This window comes from Anomalospiza imberbis, chromosome 1, assembly GCF_031753505.1.
Source record: "Anomalospiza imberbis isolate Cuckoo-Finch-1a 21T00152 chromosome 1, ASM3175350v1, whole genome shotgun sequence".
Lineage (NCBI taxonomy): Eukaryota > Metazoa > Chordata > Aves > Passeriformes > Viduidae > Anomalospiza > Anomalospiza imberbis.
Window position 1 is genome coordinate 147,001,321 of NC_089681.1, and position 26,193 is coordinate 147,027,513.

Consider the following 26,193-nt stretch of genomic DNA (forward strand, 5'->3'; position numbering starts at 1 on the left):
CTGTATGTAGTAATTTTAACCTGCCTGACAGTAAAGGACACACAAGTCTGTTTTTTATCCCCCGGTAAATTAAGCTATTACCAACAGCCTCTTGACTGTGACGATCTGGGCTAGAACATAGATCTTACCTTTCATAATAAAGATGACATTTGTAATAAAATTTAGCAAAATCTCTGTGGAGGACAGAATTGGCTCTGATTTATAGCTCTCAGATCTGTACTCACCCAGGGCTCTACCTGCCATCAGAGACAGAGTTCAGGGCATACAACAGCTGTTTTTTAATGTTGCTGCCTGAGACACCTAGCCCAATGGACTGAATATTCTAGGCCATATCTTAACAAAAGAAATAAAAGTTTAGTGTCTAACATGGGCATTCCCTACCCCTTTTCTCCTAATGAAGATGCAAATCATGCCAAAGCCTATTAAAAAAACCTCAAACACCTCAAGTCCACTAAAACACAAATCTCATGAGTCAAGATGTGAAGGGCTGTCACTGGATACACTGGCTTGTGTTTTCTGTTCAGTGCCTAAACATCAGTTGTTGCCATCACACATTAAAAAAAAATTGTAACAGTTCAGATTCCTGTTTGGTAGAAAAAAGGTGTGAGCAACTGAAGGTGGCAATATAAGGAAGAACATTATGCATAAAATATATTTAGCTGTATTACACTGAACGGCAACTGGTGAAATACACAGATATCCTGCCCTCCTGCCATCATGTCACACTGTAGTGCTACTCACACGCTATAAAATCTCAGTGTGTTTCTTCTTAAAATGAGGATTAGCAGGAGAGTTTGGGTGCAGCAGTGGGCATTAAATGTGTCTCACAGCTCCTGTTTGACCATATACCTGAACATCATCTTGTACCCAACTTTTTCACAGCTCCTACTTAGCTTTGCTCGGGTATTTCGAATATAGGTCACCCATGTGGCAGTCTCTTTAAGCATGTGTATTTAGTAATACACACAGAAAACACATGCAAAGAACTAAAAAAAAAAAAATACTTAACAGCCCATAAGCTCATTAAAATGATAAAGCACTTGTATTTATTCTGCATGTCAGATGGGTTTAATTGATTGTATAATCATCATCTAATTCTAAATGGATCGGGCGAAGTCCTCCAGCAACTGAACAGCTTCTTTAACAACAAAAGTCAGGGTTCTTAAAAAAAAATTAGTGGGGGAAGTTGAATTTTTTTTTTTTTCAAAATTGTAAGGAAATGCTTTAAAGGAAGATCTAGGACAAATATTTTTGAACAAGGTTATTCTTCTATCTCCTGTGAGTCTCTGAAACAGCAGAACAAAATGGATTAAATGTATCTCTTCTCCAAATCCAATATTAATCAATTTGAATTACAGTTCATTGAGTTATTTTCCTCCACCAAAGCACTTGACTTTGGTTTCATTCCATGCACTTGAGGAGGAAAAGCTGAGAGATATGAGGGGACATGGGAGAAGAGGAAACATGGAAGGATTCACTCCATGCTGCATGAGTCCATCTGCATTTCTGCTCTGTGTTTTCTGCATTCTCTGCTTGATGCATTGATAAAACCATCCACATTCTCTTACTTGCAGAAGACACAATATTATCATTTTTGGATTTTTCCTCTATAATGTTCAAATTTCCAGCTGTACACCAACTGACCAGATTTTGATGAGATGATCATGTGGATGAGATGTCCATGCCTCAGCAGAAAACATCATGACAATGGTTATGAAAGTTTTCAATAGGAGAAGATCAACATCAGGGGAAAGGACAGCCACAAACATACTTGAGGGTACCACACTATACATCAAACATCCTGGGATTAGGATGTTATTGTGATGGGATGAAATATTTGGATCAGTGCTGCCTATAATTAGTAATTTATGGCCTAGAAGATGTGTCCTGCATGATTTTATGGAACTTAAATAAGGGCGTTTTACTGTCTTTTCTTACAGCCCTGAGTAGACCAACCACCAGGCTATGAAGCAGCAGATGGCATTTATCATATGTCAGTCAAAAATAAAAAGTGTATTCTGATTGGTTCAATGAGCCAAAATAATTGTTTAATGCACTGTAGGTTGATTAGCTTGTGCATCTGGTATCTGTTTCTAAAAGGAATATTTTTAAGCAACTTAAAGAAATTAAATGGATTTTCATTTCAATGAAGCCCCTTAACCTCTTTTAAAATTAATTTAAAAACGCACAACAACAACAAAAAAAAATCCCACTTCAAGCAGTGCCTTTGCAATTTTTCCTGAAGACTTGTCAAGCTTAAAAGACAGGAATTCTCATAGAGGTGTTCCCAGATAATTTGATGATCATAAATTATTCCTGCCAATGATTACAGGGAAGCACTTCTCATGCTGTGCTCAGTCCAAAAGAAACTTTTGCTCCCATTAAGTTTTAGATCAAGGATAGAGGTAAGTCAGTTCAGGAACTATTCTCTGAAGTAATTCAACTTAAGCTCCATCAGCCTATTCTGATGTGACCAGCCATCAAATCTCTTGCATGAGAACTGTGGAAGGTTGACAAATTTCAGACAGGGTTGTCCTCAATACATTATTTCATCCAGATGTAGCATAAAAGGTGCCTTTGGCAATAAGCATGAGATTCGTGGACTAAAAATGTTTAGTTTGCTTACTAAGGGAGTTTTCACAGGCTGAAACAACTACCTGGAAAAACATTTTGTGAGGACAGACACCACAGTCAGTACTACTGGAAAGAAATCAGACAATAGCAAACAAGATGCAAATAAGAACACAACAAAAGGAAGAGGAAGGATGAGGTGAGGATGGGACAGCTGTAAAGCAGCAAGGATACTTACTCAACATATTTATTCCATGGCGGAGTCTCTGATTGTGCCATGAACACACAATTGGTTAAGATAGTGCACATAATAAACATACTGAACAATGTAAATAGGCAAATTAAGGAAAACAACGTATTTGATACAAGACTTCATAAATTTTTATCTTTTCACACAAGATGTGACAGCTCAATCACAATTTGCAAGTTGCTTCAAGAACTATAAGCATTTGTTTGCAAGTGCATAAGGAGACAAATAATTATATGAACATAGAAAATGAGAGAACCTTCCCTGGTTTTTTTGGTTTTTTTTTCTTTTCCTACATCTTTTAATCATTCTTTATACAGTAAACAAATGTACTGACTCTGCAGTCCTTTGAAAACACAATACACCAAATTTACAGCTGTGTTGGTCAGATGACAATGTGCATAGGTGCACAACTTTGTATGAAAAGAGGGATTAGTCTCATTTAAGCATCCACAGAAAAACCTGTGTCTGCAAATTCCCACTTCATTTTTTATCCTCAAACATTTCTCAGGCAGTAGGGGAAAGTTACAAATCTGGTCTTTCTAATCTCTTTAATGGGCTTGAGGTCTCGCTTTCAGTATAAAGTTTCACCAAAAGCAAGTATGAGTTTCAGAGCACTAATTTTAAGACTTGGTCTGCAAACCTGCTAGGCAAATAGGCCCAGCCTTGGTCTGCAGGGCTCTCTGCCTCTGCTGAGGGAGCAGATTCCCTACTTGGAGGCTAAAACAAACCTCCCAAGTGCACAGTTCACACACTTTGCTGTTAAACTGAAACCATAAACATAAAAAGCACCCTAAATCAAATTCCTGAAACTGAAAACATAATTCACTGGATGGCTCTCCTAAAAGCACATGCTGCTTTCTGTAAAAAAAAAAAAAATTACAAAATATGATGGGATTCTCCTGCATCAATAACTGCATGCAACCAGGAAAATCTAACTACAGAAGATAAGGCAAAGGAAAACAGCCTGCAACCCAGTCAACAGGCAGGGACCTTTCCCAGGGAATATAAGTAAAAACCCAAAAATAAATTTCTTTTGCCTTTTTTTGAAAAGGAAAAAAAAAAGTTTGGTTTGGTTTGGGTTTTTTTCACCTCTGTAGTTGATTCTATTTGTGTTATTTTTTTGTCTGAGAATAGTGATTGAAGGATTTAGTTCCAAACCTACATCCTGAAATGTTTGCATTAAATTTATCCTCTTGCAGAGCCAAAATCTCTGCTGAATACAGAGTGGAACGTTTTCCAATGGGCCACAGAAGCAACTGCAAGGTTAAATTGGCAGTAACCAACCTGCAGGTTCCCAAGGGCCACCACAGAAGGCAGTAATTGAACTCACAGGGACTGCTCATCTCACAAACATCTTCCACTTCTGGGCCAACACCTCCTACTGAAGGACTGGGTAGGATGTCTGATACCCACTCACATTTGCTGAAATCAGCTTCAGCTACATTTCTATAAGTTTTGTCATTCTTGTTAACATAATTATTAAGTTCCAGCTGGCCTAGAAAACACTGGATGACATTTTCAATTCCAGTGAAATGCTGTGGATGAAGCACAGGAAACCAGAGAGCTATCTTCAGACCATGTCAAACAAATAACATATTTCAATTCCAAGCAAATAAACTCCTCTACTGGAATTTAGAGTCACTGATTTGATCTTTACATGCCTGTTTCCTTGTGATATAAACTGAATCTAACAGCTTTCCTAAATGCTCACTCACAGGCAGGTGTCATCACCTCCTTATTCAAGCACCAGAGAGAACAAACCAGAGAACACAGGCTGAAAATGTTAAGGGTCAGCTCTGGGACAACAAACATTCTACAAATTCAATCTGGTTTTCATGACCAAGCTGAAAACTACAAAGAACATAAAAGAATGAAGCAATTCAGCTGGTTATGCACCAAAGTTAGTGGTCTGTGTTAAATTAGAAAGAGAAAACAGAAATCCTCACAGAATGAAAATTAGTATTCCTACCTGAAATCGAATGCAATTGTTTGCATTAGAAAAAGTCCATGGTGATGATCTACTCAGAAAGGACAAAGCAAAGAAGATAAAACTGAGATAAGCTGTATTAGCAGCATTGTCCATTCCCTATCTTAGAACTGCTATTAAATCAAATTTTCCAAAGCCTACAAACTAAATACACTAAGCTACTCATCAAGATCCTTTCTGCAATAAATTAAACCTATTATTTCCAATTTGAGGTTACAGAATAGCCTTTGCACAAACCGATTCTAAAAGTTATAAATTTTATCTCCTAGCACAAAGATATCGGGTCCAACGCAGCATACTTCTATTCTAGACTTCATTATGATGGATAATTGTTAATTAGCAGACTGAATACTAGAGGCTCTTCAGGTGATCATTGCCAAATTACATATAATATGTGCAAGCAAAGGTTAGTCCCAATGAATAGAATGTATAATTGGTGCTTCACAAGATCTCATTTTGCTTTATGGAAAGTGTACAAAATAAGATGGGAGGAAAGCTGCAAGCGGAAAATATGAACAAAGATTGGAATTTCTGTAAGAAGATTATTTTTTCTTTTTCTGATGCACCAGAATCCGTAATGCTAGCACCAAGGAAGGTCATTTTTGCCAAACCTCCAGCCTGGATCAGTGGCAAAGCGAGAAAAAGTAGCTATAAAACCTAGAAAAACTAGAAATTACAATTGCTACAGATTCTATACAGGTTAGCAAACTGCTTGGAGAAACTAAGGACACCACAAAATGGTCCTTAGCTTGCAGGCAAGAAGAACTAAGAGGAATCTTTTAAACACAAGGCATCAAAGAAATGTCAGTGATTTCATCTCATTAAAAGGTGGAGATAGTTAATAAAAAATGTCAATAACAGCTAATAATGATGCAGAATACAAAAAGTGTTCATCCTGTTGGGAATAAAATCCTGCACTCCCCATGTGCTCTGGGACAGGAATGGAGCAGGGCCAACTTCTGGGCAGCCATGTGGGCCCTGGACCATCCATGAGGCCTCACAGATTCTGAATAAGAGAAGAAATACCTAGAAGGGGTTTAAAGATACATTATTAGTTGTAATAAACATTACTAGGAGGCTGTGGAAGTTTTTTTCCCTTGGAAGGGTGTACTTTTGAAAGACTGGAATTCTCAGTCTTGGCTAGATGAGCAGTGAACACATAGCATCTATCCTGCCAGACATCTCAGAGGAAGAGCTCCACATACGGCTACTTAACCAAGAAATGTGACCCCCACAGCTTCTTTATTTCTTTATATTTCACTCTGTCCTCTCTATTCTGTTCCACTGTTGGCCTTCATGGTGCACTCAATGGCTGAAAATTGAAATATGGCATCCACTAAAGAAGCTGCTACAGATATTTACGTGACAGGGCACCATTTGCTAATGCTCCTTTCAGGCTTTTGCCCTGGGGAAAATAAAGATTGCTTGATTACAGTCACGCAAGAGGATAGATCTGGTTCCCAGGTCTATGTCTGTGATATTATCTGCTTGAGTACTTGCGGGTTCGGGCTCCTTTCTGCCTGGGATATTGACTGCCTGCTCAGCCACTTGGCCTTTGTATTTCAGGTTGATACAAAAGGTCTTTATTGACAGAAAACAAATCAGTGCCTAATGCAGGATCTTTGTTGTTCCACTGGGACTGGAAGTTTGTCTCCTGCTTGCGCCTGCCAAAGACTGAGCTGTGGGATCTCTCGACATTATCAACACAAGGGGGTAATTTCTGTCTTTCTGGAGCTAAACTTATGCTTGCATTGAGACCTGCCACTCCCAAAATCTTACACTCCTTATCTGACCATATTTCCTGACAGATATTTTAAATGCTCTGCTCTGTGGTCTTTATCCTTGGAAGTAATGTGGTAAGGGTTTCTTGCTTATTTCTCTTCAGCTGCTACCAAGGGCGTGTAGCTCCTGTGCTACACATTCCTGTGACCTCTTGACTTCACCAGACAATGTAGAAAAAAGGGAGGAAAAGACAGAACAAGCCTCCAAAGCTGGAGGCAATATTCTCAATTTCTTTCTAAGAAGCTCAGTTTTCAGATTCTTCCCTTAGCCCTACCTGGGCAAATGCATTGACCTTGATTAACTTCAGCAAGGCTGGGCTGAGGTAACTGTGACTAAAAAACTTGGTTGGGCTCTAGGTATGCAGCAGCATGCGCTGCATTGTGTGCACACATAATCTGATCCACCAGCTCATCTCTCTGCAGAATTCTACAGTGTATTCTTAGTAACCATAATAATATCTTGGCTGATAACACATATTCATTTTTGCCTAGAATTATTACAATAAGAAGCTCCACCTGTTTTTCCTTTTGATGGAATATCTATAGTACCACCTTTTTTTTTCTCCTCTCTGTGTGGAGTGGGAACCTAATTTATTTCCCTATTTGTTTTCCCTGAAATTTGATAATTAACCAATGTTTCTAAGATGCTACCTACTTAATATTTATTCATTCTCTGTGATGGACATGAGCATTGCAGATGAGGGATTTCCATCATTAAAACATCACGGAATGATCAGAGCAGCATGGGAAGTCTTTGAATTATCACTGCCTGGTCTCCCATGCGCACCCTAGAGAAAGCAGCCAAGTCATGAAAAAAGGTGTGTTTTTAGTTATGTTCACACAAAGCTGAACATTTGGGTCAGTTTGGCCTTCCAGAGAGATAGGACTATGTCAGAATAGAACGTTTCTGGGGTTGTGTGAAAAATACAAGCTAAATCCAAACACTGCAGTGTGTCTTGCATGACTTCAGAACCAGAGCTACAGGAAATCAGGCACTGCCCTTCCATTGGAAGGTCCAGCAGGACAGCCTGTGCCTTTTTTCTTTGTTGGATAACATATCCAAATAAACGAACTAGAAAAGAATCAACAAGACAATTTTTGAAATATTCTGTTTCAGGAAAATAAATTCTGATCTGAAGCAGTTCACAATTAAATCGTGTCTGCAGACAGTGTCACAGAGTTTTACCTCTGTGAGGGATTGCTGAAGTGCTTGGAATCTCCATCAGTGCAGATTTCCCCTGGTAGCCTTCCTTTCTGAGGTACTACACCCACTTTCCCTTCAGTAAAGATGACCAGTCCCTTCCCATCTTTTAATCCTGAGTAAACTCCCCAGACTCTCCAGTGCAGTTCACATTATCTGATGCCAGCAGTATGATACAGTCATTTTTATAGCTCACATAACAATATAAAATGAAACAAACCGAAAATCCAAGTGCATTTCTGCTTGTGTAGGCAAATTCAGCCAAAAGACTTAAAACAGCTTAATGAAATAAAATGGTTTCTGACTTCCATCCATCTGTGTTTAAAACCCATATAAAATACATGAGGAGGAAAATCAACAGAAAGGATATGAATGTACCAAAATTTTAATTGCTGCTCTTCTGATTGGATGGAAAGGACTAAGTATATACAAGGCAGGAGTGGCACTAAATCGAAAGATTGTCTTCCCTTTGTTCAGTACTATAAATGTCTGGAAAACAAAACAGGAAATGAGAACATTCAGTATTTGCATTTATGTTCAGCTTTTCCAGCCCACATCCCACTGGGAAACTCCTGCCAGCATCCCATACTTTTCCCCCCATCCCAAGGCCCCCAAAATCCTTCTCTCTTGGTGAAAAGTTTTGTCCAAAGCCTTCCCTACAGAACTGACTGTCCTGTTGCAATATCCCAAGTATTTTTTCTTTCTTCAATCCTTAGTGGGTCCTGTGCCATCACCTCCACCATGGGGCTGGGAAGAGAGTAGAATCACCTTTAAAAATAAAAAATTACCTGGAGACTAAAATGTGGTGGGAGAAATTATGTTATGCTCTTCTTACCAGGTGTTGCAAATCTCACTATGTTGTTGATCCAATTTCTCTACTTTGAACACTTTATTGCTCTCAATTTTTTCTCACCAAGTAAAAAGTTGTAGGAGGCACAGCTCCACACTAGGATCTGACCTTAGCACTGAAGCACTCTCATTGTGTTCAGATTAATATGGCCAGAGAAAAACAATTCTCTGAGTTATCTTAAACACAAAATAAAAGTGAATTGGATGCTGACCCAATTTGCAGAGCTCTGAAGATACCCCACCAGGCATAGAGGAACTAATATTCACTCAGAGACAGAATTGAGACATGCAATATATAAAATCTAAGCAATTCACACACCTTGAGTCTAAAAACTTCATGGCACTAAAATTGCAAATCTATATCCTGTTGCTTATGCCCAGGGATAGCAGGCAAATTAAAAGGTAAATTAATTCTGGCCCTTCCAAGTAAGTAATCTGTTTGTCTTTATCCATTTAACTTTTATTCTGTAGCTCTAGCACCTACCTCTACACTGTTTTAATAGAAGTACCATTATGGTCATATTAATGCATTGTTTACAGGAAATAGCATAGCCCAAAATCAGGAACAGCAGTACCTGAAAAAACTGGAAGCTGCCTAAACATACAAAGGGCTTCCAAGCTTTATTTTGTCCTCTGGTTTGTGAAATGCTTGGAAAGGGGAATGAACTGTAGTAAGCAACCAGCCCAGCTCTGCTGTCAACAGCCTTTTGACAGAAGCTGTTTGCAGTGCTGTGGCTTTGGTCCAGCCTGCACGTGATCCCTCATCAGGTGATGCTCACTTTGGGACAAAGTTCACCATTCTGCAAAGTGCCAGCACTGCACGTGCTGCTCGCACCTCCCTTCTGCTCTATTTTGGTCATCTTAAATGGAGTTTTGCTCTTCCTCAGCAGGAACAGAACTGCTGCTCTCCAGGAACGGTTGTGAAGGTGCCTCCTGCTCTTGTGCAGAGTGCTCGCACAAGGCTCAAGTCACCCAGAAGCCCTTAACATTAAGGGGCTTAAGTGATAAACAACAGACCTGTGAAGTCACAGCTCATGCAGAAGGCAAGATAGGGCAGATAAAAACCTCTGGCTTAAATTAACTCAGCTACTGCTCTGCTCGTTTCAGATATTATATATTCATTCTCAGGGTTATCTGAAAACACGCAGGTTTAAATTATGCTTTTTATCCCTCTGTGCCCTCCTGCTTAGATGTTTTCATGCCAATAATCTGATCCTTAATCTGGGAAAGAAGTATTTTTACTTTTTGTAGAAAGATAACAAGCAGAGCACTCATAGAAGAGGTCATGTTTTAGCAAAGGCAGAGGAGCAGGTTGGTGCTCACCTTACGATCATTGTAGAAAGGGTCGATGTCCTCCAAGGGCTCCCCAATGAGCTCTGGAGAAACAGTCCCATAGATATCAGGCAGCTTCTTGCAAGCTTGCAAGTCAAACTGAGGCTGAGGTTTCTCTTCCTCGCCCAGCTGCTCTCTGTATTCCTGCTTGGCATTCCTTGCGAGCTTCTCTGCAATTCGCTTCTCGATGGCAGCCAAGGACTCGGGCGTGAACCGGTGGAAGCTGTTAGTACCCGGTGGTAACAAGAAGTCAGCCATCTTTTCATCCTGCTTTGTCTTTACTGGTCTTTACTCCTAGTAGTGGAAACAGCTGAAATAAAAGAAGTTATCAAAAGTTAGTGGTGTGAGGAAAAGAACAAAGCCAGCAGAATAAAAAAACCCCACCAGACTCAACCCCCAAGTAACTGGTTATATATTATCAGGAAGCTCTTAATCTGTTTTTGTGTGGTTAATAGAACATCAAGGAAAACAAAAATGACTGAAATTGTAATTTCAACAAGAAATCACACATGATCAAATCTAAACAGACTTTATAGATGGACTGTGGAATATTCTTCAGTTCTTCAATCATTTGGGATCCTAAATCCAAACTAAGAAGTAACTTAGATTCACACAAGCCTAAATTTCACTGAAAGCCACAGAGATTCAGATTCCTAATGTATTTTTGAAAATGCAGCTTTGGGAGTGGATGAACAATGTTTCTAAGATGACTGCAAGGCAGACTTAAATCAGCCGATGTCTGGCCGCATGATGCAAAATCTAAAAATGCCCCAGCTGTTCTATTCCAAATTTAAAGAGTGAAGGGTCAAGTTTAGATTTTTAAATCCCATAAAAAATCTTCATAATCTCTGTCTTAGGCTTCTGTAATATAATTTTAATTTTCCTTTGGGATAGGAAATACCATCTTCAAGATATCCCCTCAGGACTTTTGAGCATTTTCTTTTCCTCTACACCCTGAAATCTGAAGGATGATAGAAGCTCAAATGTGCCTGGAAAAGTTCTGGGACCTTCATGAAAGCACACTGAGCTTCCAAGATATTGAACAGTCACTGCTGCCAGTTTGTCATATCTGAAAACCAGGCTCCTTTCATCCAAGACCAATTTGAATATCCAGGAGTCGGACTTGATAATCCTTGTGCTTTCCAGATCAAGATATTCTTTTACTCTATGATTCTAACCCAAACCTGTAAAGTTTGATCATCTTGTCCTGATGGTACTTCAATGTTAACACTTCCAGTCTCTGCCTGAATGAAAACAAGTAAGAATTGTCCCATCTCTTCAACTTACATGAATAAAACCAAGCGTGAAAAGAACAGCCGAACAAATAGCCTTCTTGTATCTGAACTAAACAACACGGATAGCTGTGAAAATTAATGTGAAACTACTGTTTGAAAAAGGATGAAGCTTATCCCTGTTCTAGCAGCCTGCACAAATCCATCCACTGAAGCTGCATTTTCCAATTTAAAGTCACTTTAGAGGCATGTTTTTCCAGCGAGAGAAGCCCTCACTCCACAACAATTAAAACTCATTTCACAGAAGAAACACAGGCCTTGTATTTTTGCCACCACCAGGCCATTCATACACAACCAGAATACACTCTGGTGACAAACAAAATAGTAGATTTTGAGGTGGGCTACCCTATTTCATTCAGCAACGCGTGCAGGATCCCACTCTTTGTTCAGCCACAACGTTTGTTTTCTGCTTTCAGATGGAATTTGTCTATTTACAATGGATAGTTCCAGATAGTTTGCGTCTATTAGGCTCTGTGATGACAGCATTTTTGTTAGCAAACAAGACTCTAACTGGACTCTGCATGACAAATAGCATATTTATTGACTCAATTTCTCTGAGTAAAGGATGCTTTCAAATAACTACTGTCTCTCCTATTCTGACTTCATTTTAAAATGAATTCATTAAATTGTCATTGATCACAGTCTATCACACAGGAGTGATTTACTGAAGCTTGTACATTATGCTCTGAATTACAGCTGGTATGAACAAGCAGGGCTAAAATGAATTATCCTTTCTGGAGTTTGGGGCATTCTTCTTTTGTTAGATTTATTCTCCTTTTTCCTTTCCCCTCTCCCCTCTATGTCATTTGTTTTATCCCCTTCCTCCTGAAAAACAGGAAATTAGAAGCTTTCCCACAAATCGAGTTTCCTACGCCCAACGCTTTGTGACTCAGCAAATAAAATTTCACTTTCACTATAAATGACATCAATACAGGTGGTCAGAGAATTCTCTGAGATTTTTTTTGTCCTTTCCATTTTTGTTGCTCCAGAATGAAAACTGCCTCAGTGCTGTAGGGGGAAACAAAAGCCAGTGGCTGATCAGGACTTCTGGAAGGGCAGGAGGAGGATGTTGCTAGGTTGAGGTCCAGATGATCATGGGCTCTGTCAAGGCAGTGAATGGGGAATGAATGTTTACTTTTTCTAAGAATATGAGAACAAAGAAACTTTGAATGAAGTCACAGAGCAGTGGCAAAAGGTCCATAATGATTTTAAACACAATTGCTGCCTCTGACTTAGGAACCTGGGTGTAAGCAAGGAAATTACTTATGCTTGTCCTATGTTAACACTCTTCCCAGTCTAAAGAAACCTAAACGTGTGCTTTGTCCACACAGTCTCAGACTTTCTTAATGACTTCCAAGAGAAGTCCTTCTGGCAACGGAACTACTCAATTTTTTCCTCAAAAGAGAAACAAACAGATAGGGGATGGTGAGGGAGATAAAATAGCTCAAAAAAACCTAATTGGCATTAAACGTTTTAATTATTTTTTTCTAAAGGCAATTATTTTTGCTTAAAGCTCTCTCTCATTAGAAAATTGAATCAAATTCAAACTGGTCAAAACCAGATCTTTTCAGTTTTATCTACAATTTCCAGAAAGGTAGCTGCCTAGAAAGAACTGGAAAATCCTACACAAACTTCATTAGAGTTTTTGCTATACGTCTATTTAATTTTTCTTTCTAAAAAAAGTACGTTTCAGCACCTTTATAACTGAAAATTTGTGACATGTTTTGTCTTCATATTGTATATAAGCTAAACTTCTACATTTTAATATATATATATATATTTAGCACAATTCTTTTTCAATTTCATATGATTTCAGGAAATGGACAAGATAATTTCATGGGTCCTTTCTATGTCTAATTTCTTTTAATCTGTGAATTGCAAACATTTCTACAAATAGCCAGGGTTAGCCCAGATGTTTCTTGAAAGGGTAAGAAAGCACCACAAGTTAAAAAGGGAAATCATCAATGACTGAATCAAAGAGCTGGAATGCCATTTCTTAAGAGATAATAGCTGTTGTGACTCACGCGTTTACAATATGAGCCTGGATTTTTCCATTCCTCACAGGCATATTTTTGAAGTACAAGGCTTCAAACACATTGTTTCTGTGATATCACCACGCACAGGATGAAAATTTCCCTCTTGCTTGGTCAGTTAGCATCGCTTGTTGCTGATAAAATGTACTGGTTATGTAAACAAAACGTGCATATGAAAATAAAGCCCCAAGAAGAATCCTTTCTTTGGGGTGGCAAGAAGTGAGAGCAAACAAATTAGATTTTGCTAGCACTTGTATTTATTCAGAAAGATAAATACTGTTTTCCATTGCAGTTTTAACCTTACTGTCATGGGCTTCAGCCACTCCAGTTCAAAATAGCGTTCAGGCTCTCAGAACATCACCTGCATGCCCTGCAAGCCCCTCTGCTGTATCAGGGACTCATGAGCTTATATTTCAGGCCCTTGGCAGGGGTAATAAAGGAACCAAACTGGAAGATCAAGGCTGTGAAAGTGTCACAGGCTAAAGGCATCAGACATGCTCATCTTGAGTAGGACTGTCCTCATCTGCTGATTTCCATGATCCCACTCAGGAAGCTACTGCAGACCACGGGCTGGGGAGAGGGATATTTGCACTGCAGTTCTGCTTGTCCAAACTCTCACAAAATACTAATCCCAGAGCCCTAAATTCTCCTTTTGCTGAAGAAATGTTTGTGATTAAATAAAGATTTTGTGTTCCTAACTGCTGTGGTAACAACAGTCATGTGGATGGGGTTTTTTTCAATGTCTAAGACTACATGGAGCACAGTCATCTTTTCCCCCCACACACTCCTTTTCCATATAATCTCTTTGGCATTTTTCTTTGACCTGCAGAGCACAGCAAAACATGAGAATTGCAGGCTAGGGAAATAAAGAACAGAGCAATGACACATCTAATTTAATGTCACTGGTCTAGATTAATAAATTCATATGCATAAATTTACACATAAACACACACACCTAATAAGATTTAAAAAGACTAAAAGTTGATATGGCATCCCATGGAAATTTTATTCCAGCCATGAAGTAATGGCTTCATGGAGAACTGTTTTTAACTCAGATCAAATAAAGACTTTTTGTAAAAAGATGAAGAAGCTAAAGGAGTCTAGGTAACTGAGACACACTTCATAATTTTACTGACAACAAACAAACAAACAAACAACATTTTGAGATTTAATCCACTTATATTTATACCACAGTTCACATTCCACAGTGAGGAGGTGTCATGGGAAATTCACTTTTAACTGAAAAATTTAAATTGCTGTTAGCACACACTTTGAGGGTCTGTGTGCCCACATTAAAACAGTCCTCAAAAATTTACACAGCACACCATTACTTCTGCTTAAGTTGATATTTGGTTAGTTTCTTTTTTCTCCAACAGGCATAATTTTTTCAAGACCACAAACAATGCTTGTTTTTGCAGCACATGTTCTTAACACATACAATCAGCCACATCTCTAGCTGCCATAAATCAGTACAGCTCTGCCCAGGGAAGTCAAACCTGGGGAACTGATCTCTCAGCACCCAGAATATTTGGCTAGAAATGTTTCCTTTAAAAAGAGCACCTTCACATCAGAGCATGAACACCAGATAGTGCATAATTGAGGTATTAAACTAATGGCCTAGAAGGCAACCAAGCTTGCAGGGAACTGGAAAACTGAGCTTTTTGAACCCTGTGAAGGCAATCTGTAAATGCTTGTTCATCCAGAAACATCTTGTTGGGTGAGCTCCAAGGTGGACGTGCAAAAAGGGCTGCTGGAGAATCCAGTGCCTGGTGGGGACCAGGCAGGCTCCCATGGCAGGTCTGCAGGGGAAAACTAAGGTATTCCATAAAAATCTGATAGAAATGGCTGAAATGCTTAGCTCTTGGAGCTCTCCTAGGCAAAGCACAGTTTTGAAACCTGTCCAAGCTGACACAGGAGGAGATGTGAGCCAGAGGTCCTCTTGCTGCCTATGTTACAAGGCCAACCTGCAGGTTGATATACCATTGCATAACACATTTCCCAAAACAAGACCTCTTGCTCTCCATGGATACTGACCAGGGGCAGAAATAAATATGTAAGAGAACTCATTGCATTCACATTGTTGGGAAAACCCAAACCAAAACAGCACAAAATGTCCAAAACAAAACTTCAGAGACGCAGACCCACAGGCCTTTTGTCACGACCAGCTCTGCCTATGCAGAATCTTCTTTTAAATCCAGTTTAATGGGTTTTGCTGGCTGCTCACTCATCAGAATCATGGCATTCTGACATTGCCAACGACTTACTGAAAAAACAGAGTCTTCAGAAAGCCAACATGTGCTAAAGGAAATGAATTCAGAATATTTCATCCTGATATTGAAAGGGTATTTGGGGATCATAAATTTTTTGCTAAGAATTAAATGCTGGCAATAAGTCTTCTCTTATGATAAATATTTTTAGTGAGCTAAAAATATTCTGTTTTCTTTGCAGGTGTCTTTATTTCAAATTACTCTGCAACCAAATGACATAAATAAGCAAGAGGGAAACAGCACATTACAGTTACCAATGCAGATCTCTATATTTTGCTGAGAAATATAATTCTTTACACCCAATAGGTTTTCATGTCTATTTTAATTAACTAGAATTTGGCCTCAGAGTTATTTTACTATAAACTACACAGCCTTCAGGTCCAGGGAAAGATTTCTCCTTTGCTACTCTGAACCAAAAGAGCTTGGAAAGAGCTACCAAGAAAGAGGGATGTTTTCACCTGAGGATGCAGTCACTGGCTTTTGAACAAGAAATAAGAAACCTACAGGGAAACTCCATGTTGTGCCAAACATAATACACAGTGCTCACACCACTAGGTGCTTTGAATGCTCACATGAATAAAATATATCAAATCTGGTCCATTTTATTCACAGAGTGTTTTGTAAAGACATAAAGACGGATAAAGGAAGCTGTAAAACAGCTATTAAAATATATTCTGGTGCCATTATGGGATGGTTATGCCAGAGAAAGAATGCAGCTTTAGGCTAGACAGCAAAATCTTGGCTGCATGCTTCTAGGGAAGAAGGAGCCAGGTCTGGAAAGATGTCTGATGTATTACCACAGTTACAGGTAAGGCTTTCCTGATCCCCTCCCATCTAGGTTATGGAGACACATTTCATCAGCAGAAAACAAATAGACTCATAAAAGCCAATCATCAGAACTGACATGTTTACATTAAGAGAGATGGATGAAACTCTGGAAGGAAAGCCAGGGCCTCTTTCACAATGGTAGCACTGAATTAAGGGAAACATGACATAACAACTAAACTTCATTTTTAATAGTGAATAAAGCAATTTAGGTTTTCTTTCTTTCAAGGGACAGCAAAAAAAGAGAGGCTGAGGTGAAGGGTCAAGAAAAAAATTGGATGTGAAAGGCTGGGGGAGAGAGACTCAAACCATACATAGTTAAGCTGTGGGAGGTGGCAGGTCCCCCTCCTGCATCTGGCTGATATGAGGTGAAACAGCAGGTCCTGCCAGTCTGCAACAGCACTTTGCTCCAAAATCACTTTCTTCACTAAACTCCACCCTCTCCATACACCTCCAACATAGCCAGCTTCCCATCCTTCTCTGCCTCTATCCTTTTCCTATGCCTTAGCCAAGAAAATTCTCTCCTCCTCCCACCTACTTTATTCCAGGCAAACATAACCTTTTCACAAACCTGTCCTTGCCCACAGCAATAACTCTCAAGTGACATTCACACCAGTTCTGTGAGATTTTGTCACTACTACTTTATTCTCCTCTTTGTTCCATGGAAAGCATCTCTGTCTATGATGGTGGGTGACCCTGGACAAAGATGCAGGGTCTCTGTGGATTTTGGATAATTTTTGGTGTTAATGGAGCCCCAGCTACTGGCGAACATTTTCACTGCTTTGGCAACAAAATACAAAAGAGAAAAACATAAAAAGGCACAGATTTAGAAGTGCACTGGCAAATTTATCTTTTCAGGTAATGGCGATAGAGACTCAGGAAGAATAACAGAATCTATCAAGGAGTTGGTTCTTACTGGAATATATTGAAGATTTGATTCATTATTCAGTGCACTGTAAATTTGACAATACTATTTGGATAAAGCTGGTGGTTCTTTTACTCTGATGGAAGAGATTTCGACCCCCTTCCCCCCCCCGAGAGACAGAGAGGGATTATTGCTGTCCAGAGAGGGATATTCTGCCTGTTTGCGATTGAAAACCGCCTGGGTTTGTTTGCCAAGTTTAGGAATCAGAGTTAAGAGCTTACATGGGTTCTGGGGGTGCAATCCTCAGCTCATGTCAATCGAGGGGAATATTTTGTGTGACTGCAACAGGCAGTGGGTCAGACCCCTGGCGTCGGAGATACTGAATTATTTGTCTTCTGCTGTTCCTTTCAAAGAAGTTTACTTCAGCCACTCAGCATAGCTCCATGGAAAAGATGCAATGGATGCTGGTGCTGACTGACAGTGATTTGATTTGAATTACATAATGTTCTAAACCATTATGTAAATTAGTCTGACAGAAACATGGAGGCAGAGCAGCCAGGGATTTTTCATTGTTTATTTTTTTTTAAATATCTAGTGGTTTTTTAATGTTATCACCAAGACTGCTGGTAGGTTAGCTGAATTAAACTTTATTTCTCCTGACACTAACTAAAACCCCAAGTGCATCTGATCAAATGATGAGGAGCATTTAAAGAGTGGTGAACATGGATGATTTTAGAGGTATATGAGTGAGTCACATTACCAGGAGTGGTTTTGGCTATGTCCCACTGATGTCAATGAGACTCCTGCTTCTGAGAACCCCGTGGCCATCCCAAGCATCCCTCCCATTCTCCCCTGTACAATTTCCTCATCTTTTCACATGGGAGGATTTTTCAGAGTAAATAACTCATTGCACAAACAATTCTATTCCAAAAGTCATGACATTTTCTGTTAATTAGCAATAATATAATCATCCAAACAAAACTGCTGGGGCCATTGCATTTACTAACAGGCTACATCCAAACATGCATTTATGTGTCACCAGTGCATGCTCGAGTGGTTGGTAATTCTCAACTGGGCCTGAGGCACAATGCACTGGAAGGATACAATAGAGGCCCAGTATTGCAAATCCTGCTGTGGCTCCTTGCTTAATTTAGCTTATGGGACAAAACAGTCAATGAAAAAACCAGAAAATAATACATCAAGTGGCCTGTGAAAGGGAAATATCTGATAATGGTATCAATGCACAGTGTTTTATAAATGGAAAATGCACTAGCTCCATATTTTGGGAACTTGCTTGCACTTCCTGTAAGGAAAAAACCCAAAACAACTCAAAGAATATTATTCCTAAAAATAACTTTTTCATTACTTAGTTTGCCCAGAATACCAACCATGTCCTGGGCTGCACCTTGAGAAGTGTGACCAGCAAGTGGAAAAATGTGCTCAGCTCTGGTGAGACCCTGCCTGGAATGCTGCAGCCACATCTGGGACCCCCAACACAGGAAAAACTTGGACCTGTTGGAGCAGGTCCAAAGGAGGGCCACAAAGATGGTCAGAGAACTGAAGCACTTCTCTTATGAAGACAGGCTGCAATGGAGAGGAGAGGAGAGGAGAGGAGAGGAGAGGAGAGGAGAGGAGAGGAGAGGAGAGGAGAGGAGAGGAGAGGAGAGGAGAGGAGAGGAGAGGAGAGGAGAGGAGAGGAGAGGAGAGGAGAGGAGAGGAGAGGAGAGGAGAGGAGAGGAGAGGAGAGGAGAGGAGAGGAGAGGAGAGGAGAGGAGAGGAGAGGAGAGGAGAGGAGAGGAGAGGAGAGGAGAGGAGAGGAGAGGAGAGGAGAGGAGAGGAGAGGAGAGGAGAGGAGAGGAGAGGAGAGGAGAGGAGAGGAGAGGAGAGGAGAGGAGAGGAGAGGAGAGGAGAGGAGAGGAGAGGAGAGGAGAGGAGAGGAGAGGAGGCTCCAGGGAGAACTGACAGAACTTCCCAGTGCCTAAAGCAGCTCCAAGAGAGCGGCTTTAGACAAGCACATGAGAGGTAGAACAAGGAGGATTGGATGTAAAGTAAAAATGAGTAGGTTTAGATTTGATATTAGGAAGAAATTCTACCCTGTGAGTGTGGGGAGGCCCTGACACAGGTTGCCCAGAGAAGCTGTGGACACCCCATCCCTGGAAGTGTTCAAGGCCAGGTTGGACAGGATTTGAACAACCTGGTTTAGTGGAAGATGTCATGGCCCATGGCAGGGGGGTTGGAAAAAATCATCCTTAAAGTCCCTTTCAAATCAAGCCTTTGATATTCTGTGATATGATTGTGTGATTACTAATAGCAGTGATAAACAGCAATTCCGCTGAGAGATCATCCAATATTTGACCTAACCTCTTCCCATATACATATAAATACTGGGGTTAAGAGTCCCCAGATGACACTATGTCTACAAGTTATAACATCACCTACCCTGACAGGGTCCTAAAATGATGCAGAATGTACTGCTTGAACATTCAGATTTTGTTTTTGCTTTTTCAAGACAATTTCAACTAAAAAACAAATTTGACAAGTCAATGAAAGATTTTGATCAGATCTGTTAATTTTTAATCTGCCACGCATGAGTCTAATGATTCAAGTACTGCCTGCTCCTCTCTACATCCACTTGCATCTTAATCCATCCTAAAGTGTAGTTCCTAAACTTAGGGCAAATAATGTATTCTAGATATTTTGGACTAATATATATATATATATATATATATATATTTATATATTGGACATGCAACTCTTGTGAAATAGCCTCATATTCTCAGAATAGAATGAATCAACTAAAATTTAGCTTCTCTGATGGATTGGAATAGATTAGCCAAACCAAAGAAGCGCAGGATGTTACACATTCAGGGAGAAATAGGCACTGCTAGGGCATGAGTCATCTCTCCTGTTTTCAGTGTCTACTTCAGAGAGATAAACTATGCTTTAGACCCTAGCAAAGCTTCTGATGATTCCATTTGTTTATTGTGACGCCAAAATTCTGGTGTTGATACGTGCCTGTAGGTACCTGTGAACGCTGTGTCTACGTTTGCCTGTTTGCTTTTCTCTGACAGAGCAGGGGCATCTGGACTGAGAGATGTCCCCCCACCCAAAAGTCAGACCATTGTGGAATACGATGCAAGGTGTGTGAGGGGTCTTAGTTTTTCTTCTGCCTTGACTCTTTTCAAAAATAGAGACCAGCCACCTCTAACCACATGATTGCAAAGGAATGGACCAAAGGACTGTTCCATTCCAGCGCATGGCAAACCCCAACACTTCTACAACAGCTTTCCAGTGCACACAATTACTTTGGAACATAATATAGATCTTCAGTTCTAACAAACAGGATACATTTAATTAGTCAATGACCACCACGCTGTTCCCAGAAACGGGGTCACACAGGCTGTCCTGATACTCTCAGACTCACTACAGATTCACAAATCTAGAAAACATTTAATGCCTTACATTTCATTTCTACAAATTAAAGGGGTGTTTGAGGTCTGGACTGTGCACTTACATGGACAGAAATGGTTTTGAGGCAATATTTTTAAAAGTAGAGTGAAATGTGGGCTAGTGGCACCCATGACTCCTGGGGGATAATGACAAAACAATCCTAAACAGAGCTGAAAGTGCACATCTGTCCTAGCTCACAGCCACTTTCCTATTCTAGTCTTGGGCTTGTCTTGCAGATTGTAACAAAGCATACAATTATTTGAAAAGCAGAGCAAGTGGGATGGCACTGCTCCTCTCTCCCCAAATAAATGCTTAGCCTGGCTCCAAAAGACTCATCCCTTCTACTTTCCTTCCAAAATTATTCTCAAAGCTTCTAACTCCAGAAGGGCTGTCTTAGACCCCAGCTCTCTCCAGCCCACCTCTACTGTCAGACAAAGAAGAGAGAAATGAAGTGGAGGAAAGCAAAAATCAAATTTGGATGGCATTTCACAGATTCCCCTTGTCCCTGTCTCCAGGATATATTTCACACCCTCCAAGGGCCTATTAGCCATCTTTTTTGTATCAGACTGCTTTTAATAGCCATCTAGGGTGGGTTTATCCAGTCTGAGGAGGATGGAGTTAGAGAGCAGCTTAGTGGGCACCTGGCAGCCAGACAAGGTTAATCCACACCATCCTTTATGGAAATTGTGCCTCTCCCTTTTCTTCAAGTCACTGAGCTACAAAGAAGTTGAAGGATGTCCTGGAAGACACGGTCACAGCAGAGCAGATTGGAGCTTTGCACTGCAGCCTTGGACTTCAGCATGACTTAGAATCACAGAATCATTTAGGCTGGAAAAGACCCCTAAGGTCCTCAAGTCTGACTTCTGCCTCACCTTTTTGTCCCCTGAGGGGATGTTGCTGGCAAAGGGAGCTGTATAAAACACCATCACAAAGCTCCCAGGAGAGCCTGCAAGCCAGCCCTGAGGCCCAAGCAAGAAGAATATCAAGCCTGTAAGATCAGACCATTAAAAGCATTACTGATCCTCTCAATTCTTACAATTTATGATTCTCCCAGATGAATCGAAATTAAATTGAATACTCATATTAACAAAGTAATGGGAAATCCCAGTTCACATGCTTCACATTTTGCCGCACAGTGGCTGAAAAATAGAGTTCTGCTGATTCATCTTACCTCCTTTCTCCTTACATACCCAAAGCACATCTCAGTGCCTGGCCTACTGTATCCCTTATTTAGGTATTGCCTGGATCACACAGACACCACTGCCTCTGTTTGACCCAATGCACACAGAATGATCCCAGATCTGATTGTTTCAGTGTGCTCTGCTTCTGGTGAAGCAGATGGAGAGCAGAGACACAGGCCCTGCTCTTCCAGACTTTCTGACACGACTGGTGATGCCATCAGCACCAACCAGCCCAAATCTCACATTTAATCTCATATAATCTGGGTTCATCTTCACTGCCTCCAAATCCAGGGCCAGGACTGTTCACCCCACCAACCCTGCTTGTTCTCACACCCCCATCTTCATTTGGAGGTCCTGGCTTAAACTGGCTTTGCTACAAACAAAATAGAAAAGTTTTACCGTGCACGTCTGAAAATAGAATTGCAATCATCTATGCTTCCGTTACTTTAAAACTAAATTTATCAAGAGATTATTCTTCCATGAGGTTTAGCACATAAGATGTCTTATGTTTTAAAGTTCAGTCATTTCACGGTTATTTATGAGCAGAAAATCTGATGGATTAATTTTATAAAGAAGCACAATGAGTTTGCAGATCAGAACTCCTTTTGGTGTAAATGGTCCCGATAACTACAGTCCATCAAGAGAGTTTTTGGCTATTTTTTGTAATATTGTTTATTGTGTTCACAGATAATGTGCAGCAGAGCACTAATAAGGTGAAACATAAAAGGTTATAGTTTAATGTCAGAAAAATCTTCTAAGTAACAGTTAAAAGCCTGATGACAGAATAAGGATAGGGAAAAAACCCATATAATGCTCTGGGGGTTTTTATTTGTTTAGTTTCTGCATTAGACAGTTCTTTGAGTGCAATTGATTTTGTAGTTTCCTCTGGAGTTTCCAATTAATCATCCTCCCTCTTTGTGAGGATGTTTTACACAAAAACAGGAGACAGGAAAACATTTCAAAAATAGGGAAATGTGCTTATGAAACCACAGCACTGGTATGGATATGCAGAAGGACAGGTTCTGTATGCAACCACCCTATGGAGGGGAAGGGGGAGCAGAATTGCCTGTAGTGTAGAACAGCTGACTGCAAATTTTCCTATTGAAACTCTATTTCTATGGAAAAATGCTTTTCCAATAGAGAAGCGTTTAAGTAAAGAGCATCTACTTTGAGTTACAAATTTCTTTCTGCAACAAAGAAGCCTCCAGACTGAAAAGGGAACACATTTATCAGAGAAAATCATTATTTTTCATAGGGGGAAAAAAACCACTTTCTCTCCAAGAATGATGGGGAACAGGCCAGAAATCAACCTAATCCCATTGCTGGTTCTCCCACTGGCTTGGCATTCCTGTGTTTGTGTTTTTAAAATAGATTAAATAATTGGGAATTTTATATGGTCACCTTAATCGAAATATAAAAATCAATATTCAAATTACTTGCTTTTGCCCAAACACATGATATCTCTTTAAATCACAAAGGAAAAAAAAAAATAAACACCAGTACCTATTCAAAGCCAGGAAATCATGCTTTCTAGAAGTCACCATTACAGCCTCATCCAAGCATAAAACTTTTGATTGAGGACAAGGATCTTTTGGAGCTTTGAATGAGTAACAACAGGATTATTACAAAAATAAATAAAAGATGAGCAAGCTGCCACTTAAGCTATGGATTTCCCACTGCAACAGCTTCAAAACTTTCTTGAAACACAACAAATTAATAAAAAAATAAAAAGGGGGAGGCAGACGATATGGCTCTGTCTAACTGATAGCATGAAAACATCAAGCACTTTGATTCAGATGAATAAATAATGACGGCGTGTTATCCAGGAAACAGCGCGATGCCAAGTCTGTTTGATCTCAGACCAACTGTTGGGTAAAAGTATTCTGAAATGCTCTCCTGGGCACATGGGCCAGCTGCATCTCAGCTCTGGGACTTGGATTATTTAAATGGGGGTCTTATTAAGAGAAGGAATTTTGTCCTAGAAGAAATTTTATACCATGTCACCTTCCTGAGGGGAAACTCCAGCATTACTCTGCTTATTCAGGAGGCTGGGGCTGTAAGAGTGGGGATTCCAAGCATCCTCTCTTATTGCTGCTCCCCTGCATCCTAAATTGAGATGGAAGCAATGGGAAAAGAAGAAATGAGGGAGGCTTCTGAATCTTGTCTCTTGCATTTCAGGGCTGCCCCAGAAAAGCCTGGAAATCATCCTCCCTGCAGGTTCCAAAGCCCACATCAAGGGCTGTGAAGCCCCAGGAGCATCTCCTCTCCCTCATCACTGTACAGCAAGGACCACTGCCCTCATTTCATGGCTGGAAGAACATGCCAGCCTGACTTAGGTGACAGGGGTGCTGAACAATCAGTGCCATGGCACAGGGGGTGGAGAACAGGACTGGGGAGGGACATACTTCCTTCAGAACTTCTGAAGCCTTCTCCTAAGGTGTCCATGTGGCTGAGACAGCATGTGGTGCAAGGAAATGTTGTGGATGAACCAGCTAGAAACTCTCCCCTGACTCCAGCTGCCCTATAGTCTCCTCTGTTTCAAACTGTGCTTCCAAGCCTCAGTGCAAACCCTAAATGCCTGAGAGATTATTTAATTGCAGTCCACTTCAGACAGCAGAAAGTGCTGCCTTCTCCTCAGTCAGTCTGAAATAACTCGTCTTCTCTCTAAGGGAGAGTCCATCATCTCTCAGATTACCCCCAAAATTCCATACTCAGCTCTTTTACAGGAAAAGTTATCTCCCTGTCCCTTTCAAAATACCCAAAACCCCTCTAAGTTTACAAACATGCACTGCTCAGGCAGGTGCTCCTGGATTTGTTGACCTTTTTTCAGTGTAGTCACTCCCTCCATGAAACACTCCACTGGACACATGGTTTCTTCCCTAATAAACAGGGCTTTGGGACCCTGAGAGCTCAGCTGAGAAAAAAAAAAATCCCAAGCACTACAGCAGGAAGTGTAAAGACATGTGAAAAATGCTCCAAAGCTTCAGCTTCCAATAAACATATGAACTACAGCAACTGCCAAGAATTATGACTGCATGACATTACAACCAGCTCCTTGCTCTTATTAAAAAGTAAGCCCGGGCATCCGATGGGCAGATGGGCAGCATCACACAATCTGCTCTGATCCATCATCTGAGCTTTAATGGATGCTCAAAGGTTCCCACAAAGCAAAAGATTTCATCTTCAGGAAACTACAGGCAGCTCTGCAAACAGCTGGATGCTAGGATTTGGTGGTGTGTGTGGACTGAAGTGAGGAAATTTGGAACTTCAGATGGTTTTTTTGTATGGTCTGGAATGTGATGTCTCCTGCTACAGGGAATATAATGGGTCCTGACTGCTAGTTTTAAATAGAGAAAGGTAATTTGCACATTTTTTGTAAGTGAAAGTTAATAGTCTTGGAAAATATTAAATTGATGAACTTCTTTTTTTCCTGATGAGCATGAGAAGTGACAAAGTGAGATCACTGGAAGCATAGCAATATCACTAGGATACTCCATGCAAATCTTGAGAGATGACCTCTAGCAAGATGAGGGTTATTTTTTATTCATAGTCCCTGATTCTAAAAAATGCCAGCTTTCTCAGTTGGGATTGGGTGCAGGATTGTTGAGATCTTTGTGTGACCACACCAACAGCCCTTGCTCTCAGTGTTCATAGATAATAACAAAGAGATGATGTTTTGGAGACTGTGAACATTAAGCTGATGTTAGTCAATCAAAAACTCTTTGTACTATTAGCTGCAGCCCTGAGCCATAAGAATATCCCGTGTCTTTTCAAAGCTATTTCTGAGCTATATATCCTCAAATTCCCAAAGCTATATCTGACCTAAGGTGGGACAGATGAGCAGAAGGATGTGGACAGGAAGGAAAAAAACACCATGAGCTTTGCTATGCTGTGGGGTCCAAAATAAAGATGCAGCACCAGCATCCAATTTGCATTTCCCAAATTTCCCTTCTGGAAATGTACTTCAATTGTGTGGGCTCTTGCCCCGAGTAGTGCTGCTATGAGTCTTTGTTGGGACTGCTTAGATTTTCTCCTTGCTTTTATAGATGATGTTTCTTGCTGCACTTCTTAGCAGAAAGAGAGGAGCATAATTTATTAGCAGGGATGGTATTTTGATCTGTGACCATCAATAAGTCTGTGGCCTTCAGATCAAACCCCATTATCAAGACATCCATTGAACTGGAAACAGCATTAGAGGGAAGACAGCTAACTCAGCATTAATCAAGATTTTTTTTTTCTTCAGTATCTGAATATTTCTGATAGCACCAAGCCTCTGTGGCAATTCCATGCAAACCCATAATGATTTATT

At 40.3% G+C, this 26,193-nt stretch overlaps 1 protein-coding gene across 12 annotated transcripts in view; it reads right to left on the bottom strand.

The window, feature by feature from the left end:
* SCN5A (sodium voltage-gated channel alpha subunit 5) overlaps positions 1-26,193 on the bottom strand; it is a 210,881-nt gene that overhangs the window by 160,282 nt on the left and 24,406 nt on the right. For 10 of the 12 annotated variants that reach the window (XR_010994034.1, XM_068175239.1, XM_068175279.1 and 7 more), the window contains 3 exons: positions 9,963-10,281; positions 8,159-8,279; positions 2,810-2,897 (listed from right to left, as the gene is read on the bottom strand). Coding sequence is in view for 10 of the 12 variants with exons in the window: in XM_068175239.1 (XP_068031340.1) it covers positions 2,810-2,897; positions 8,159-8,279; positions 9,963-10,229 (476 nt within the window). In the remaining 2 variants the exon portion in view is untranslated. Of the gene's footprint in view, positions 1-2,809; positions 2,898-8,158; positions 8,280-9,962; positions 10,282-13,287; positions 13,403-26,193 lie in introns of those variants that run through there. The other 2 variants (XM_068175254.1, XM_068175282.1) reach the window with 2 other exon arrangements.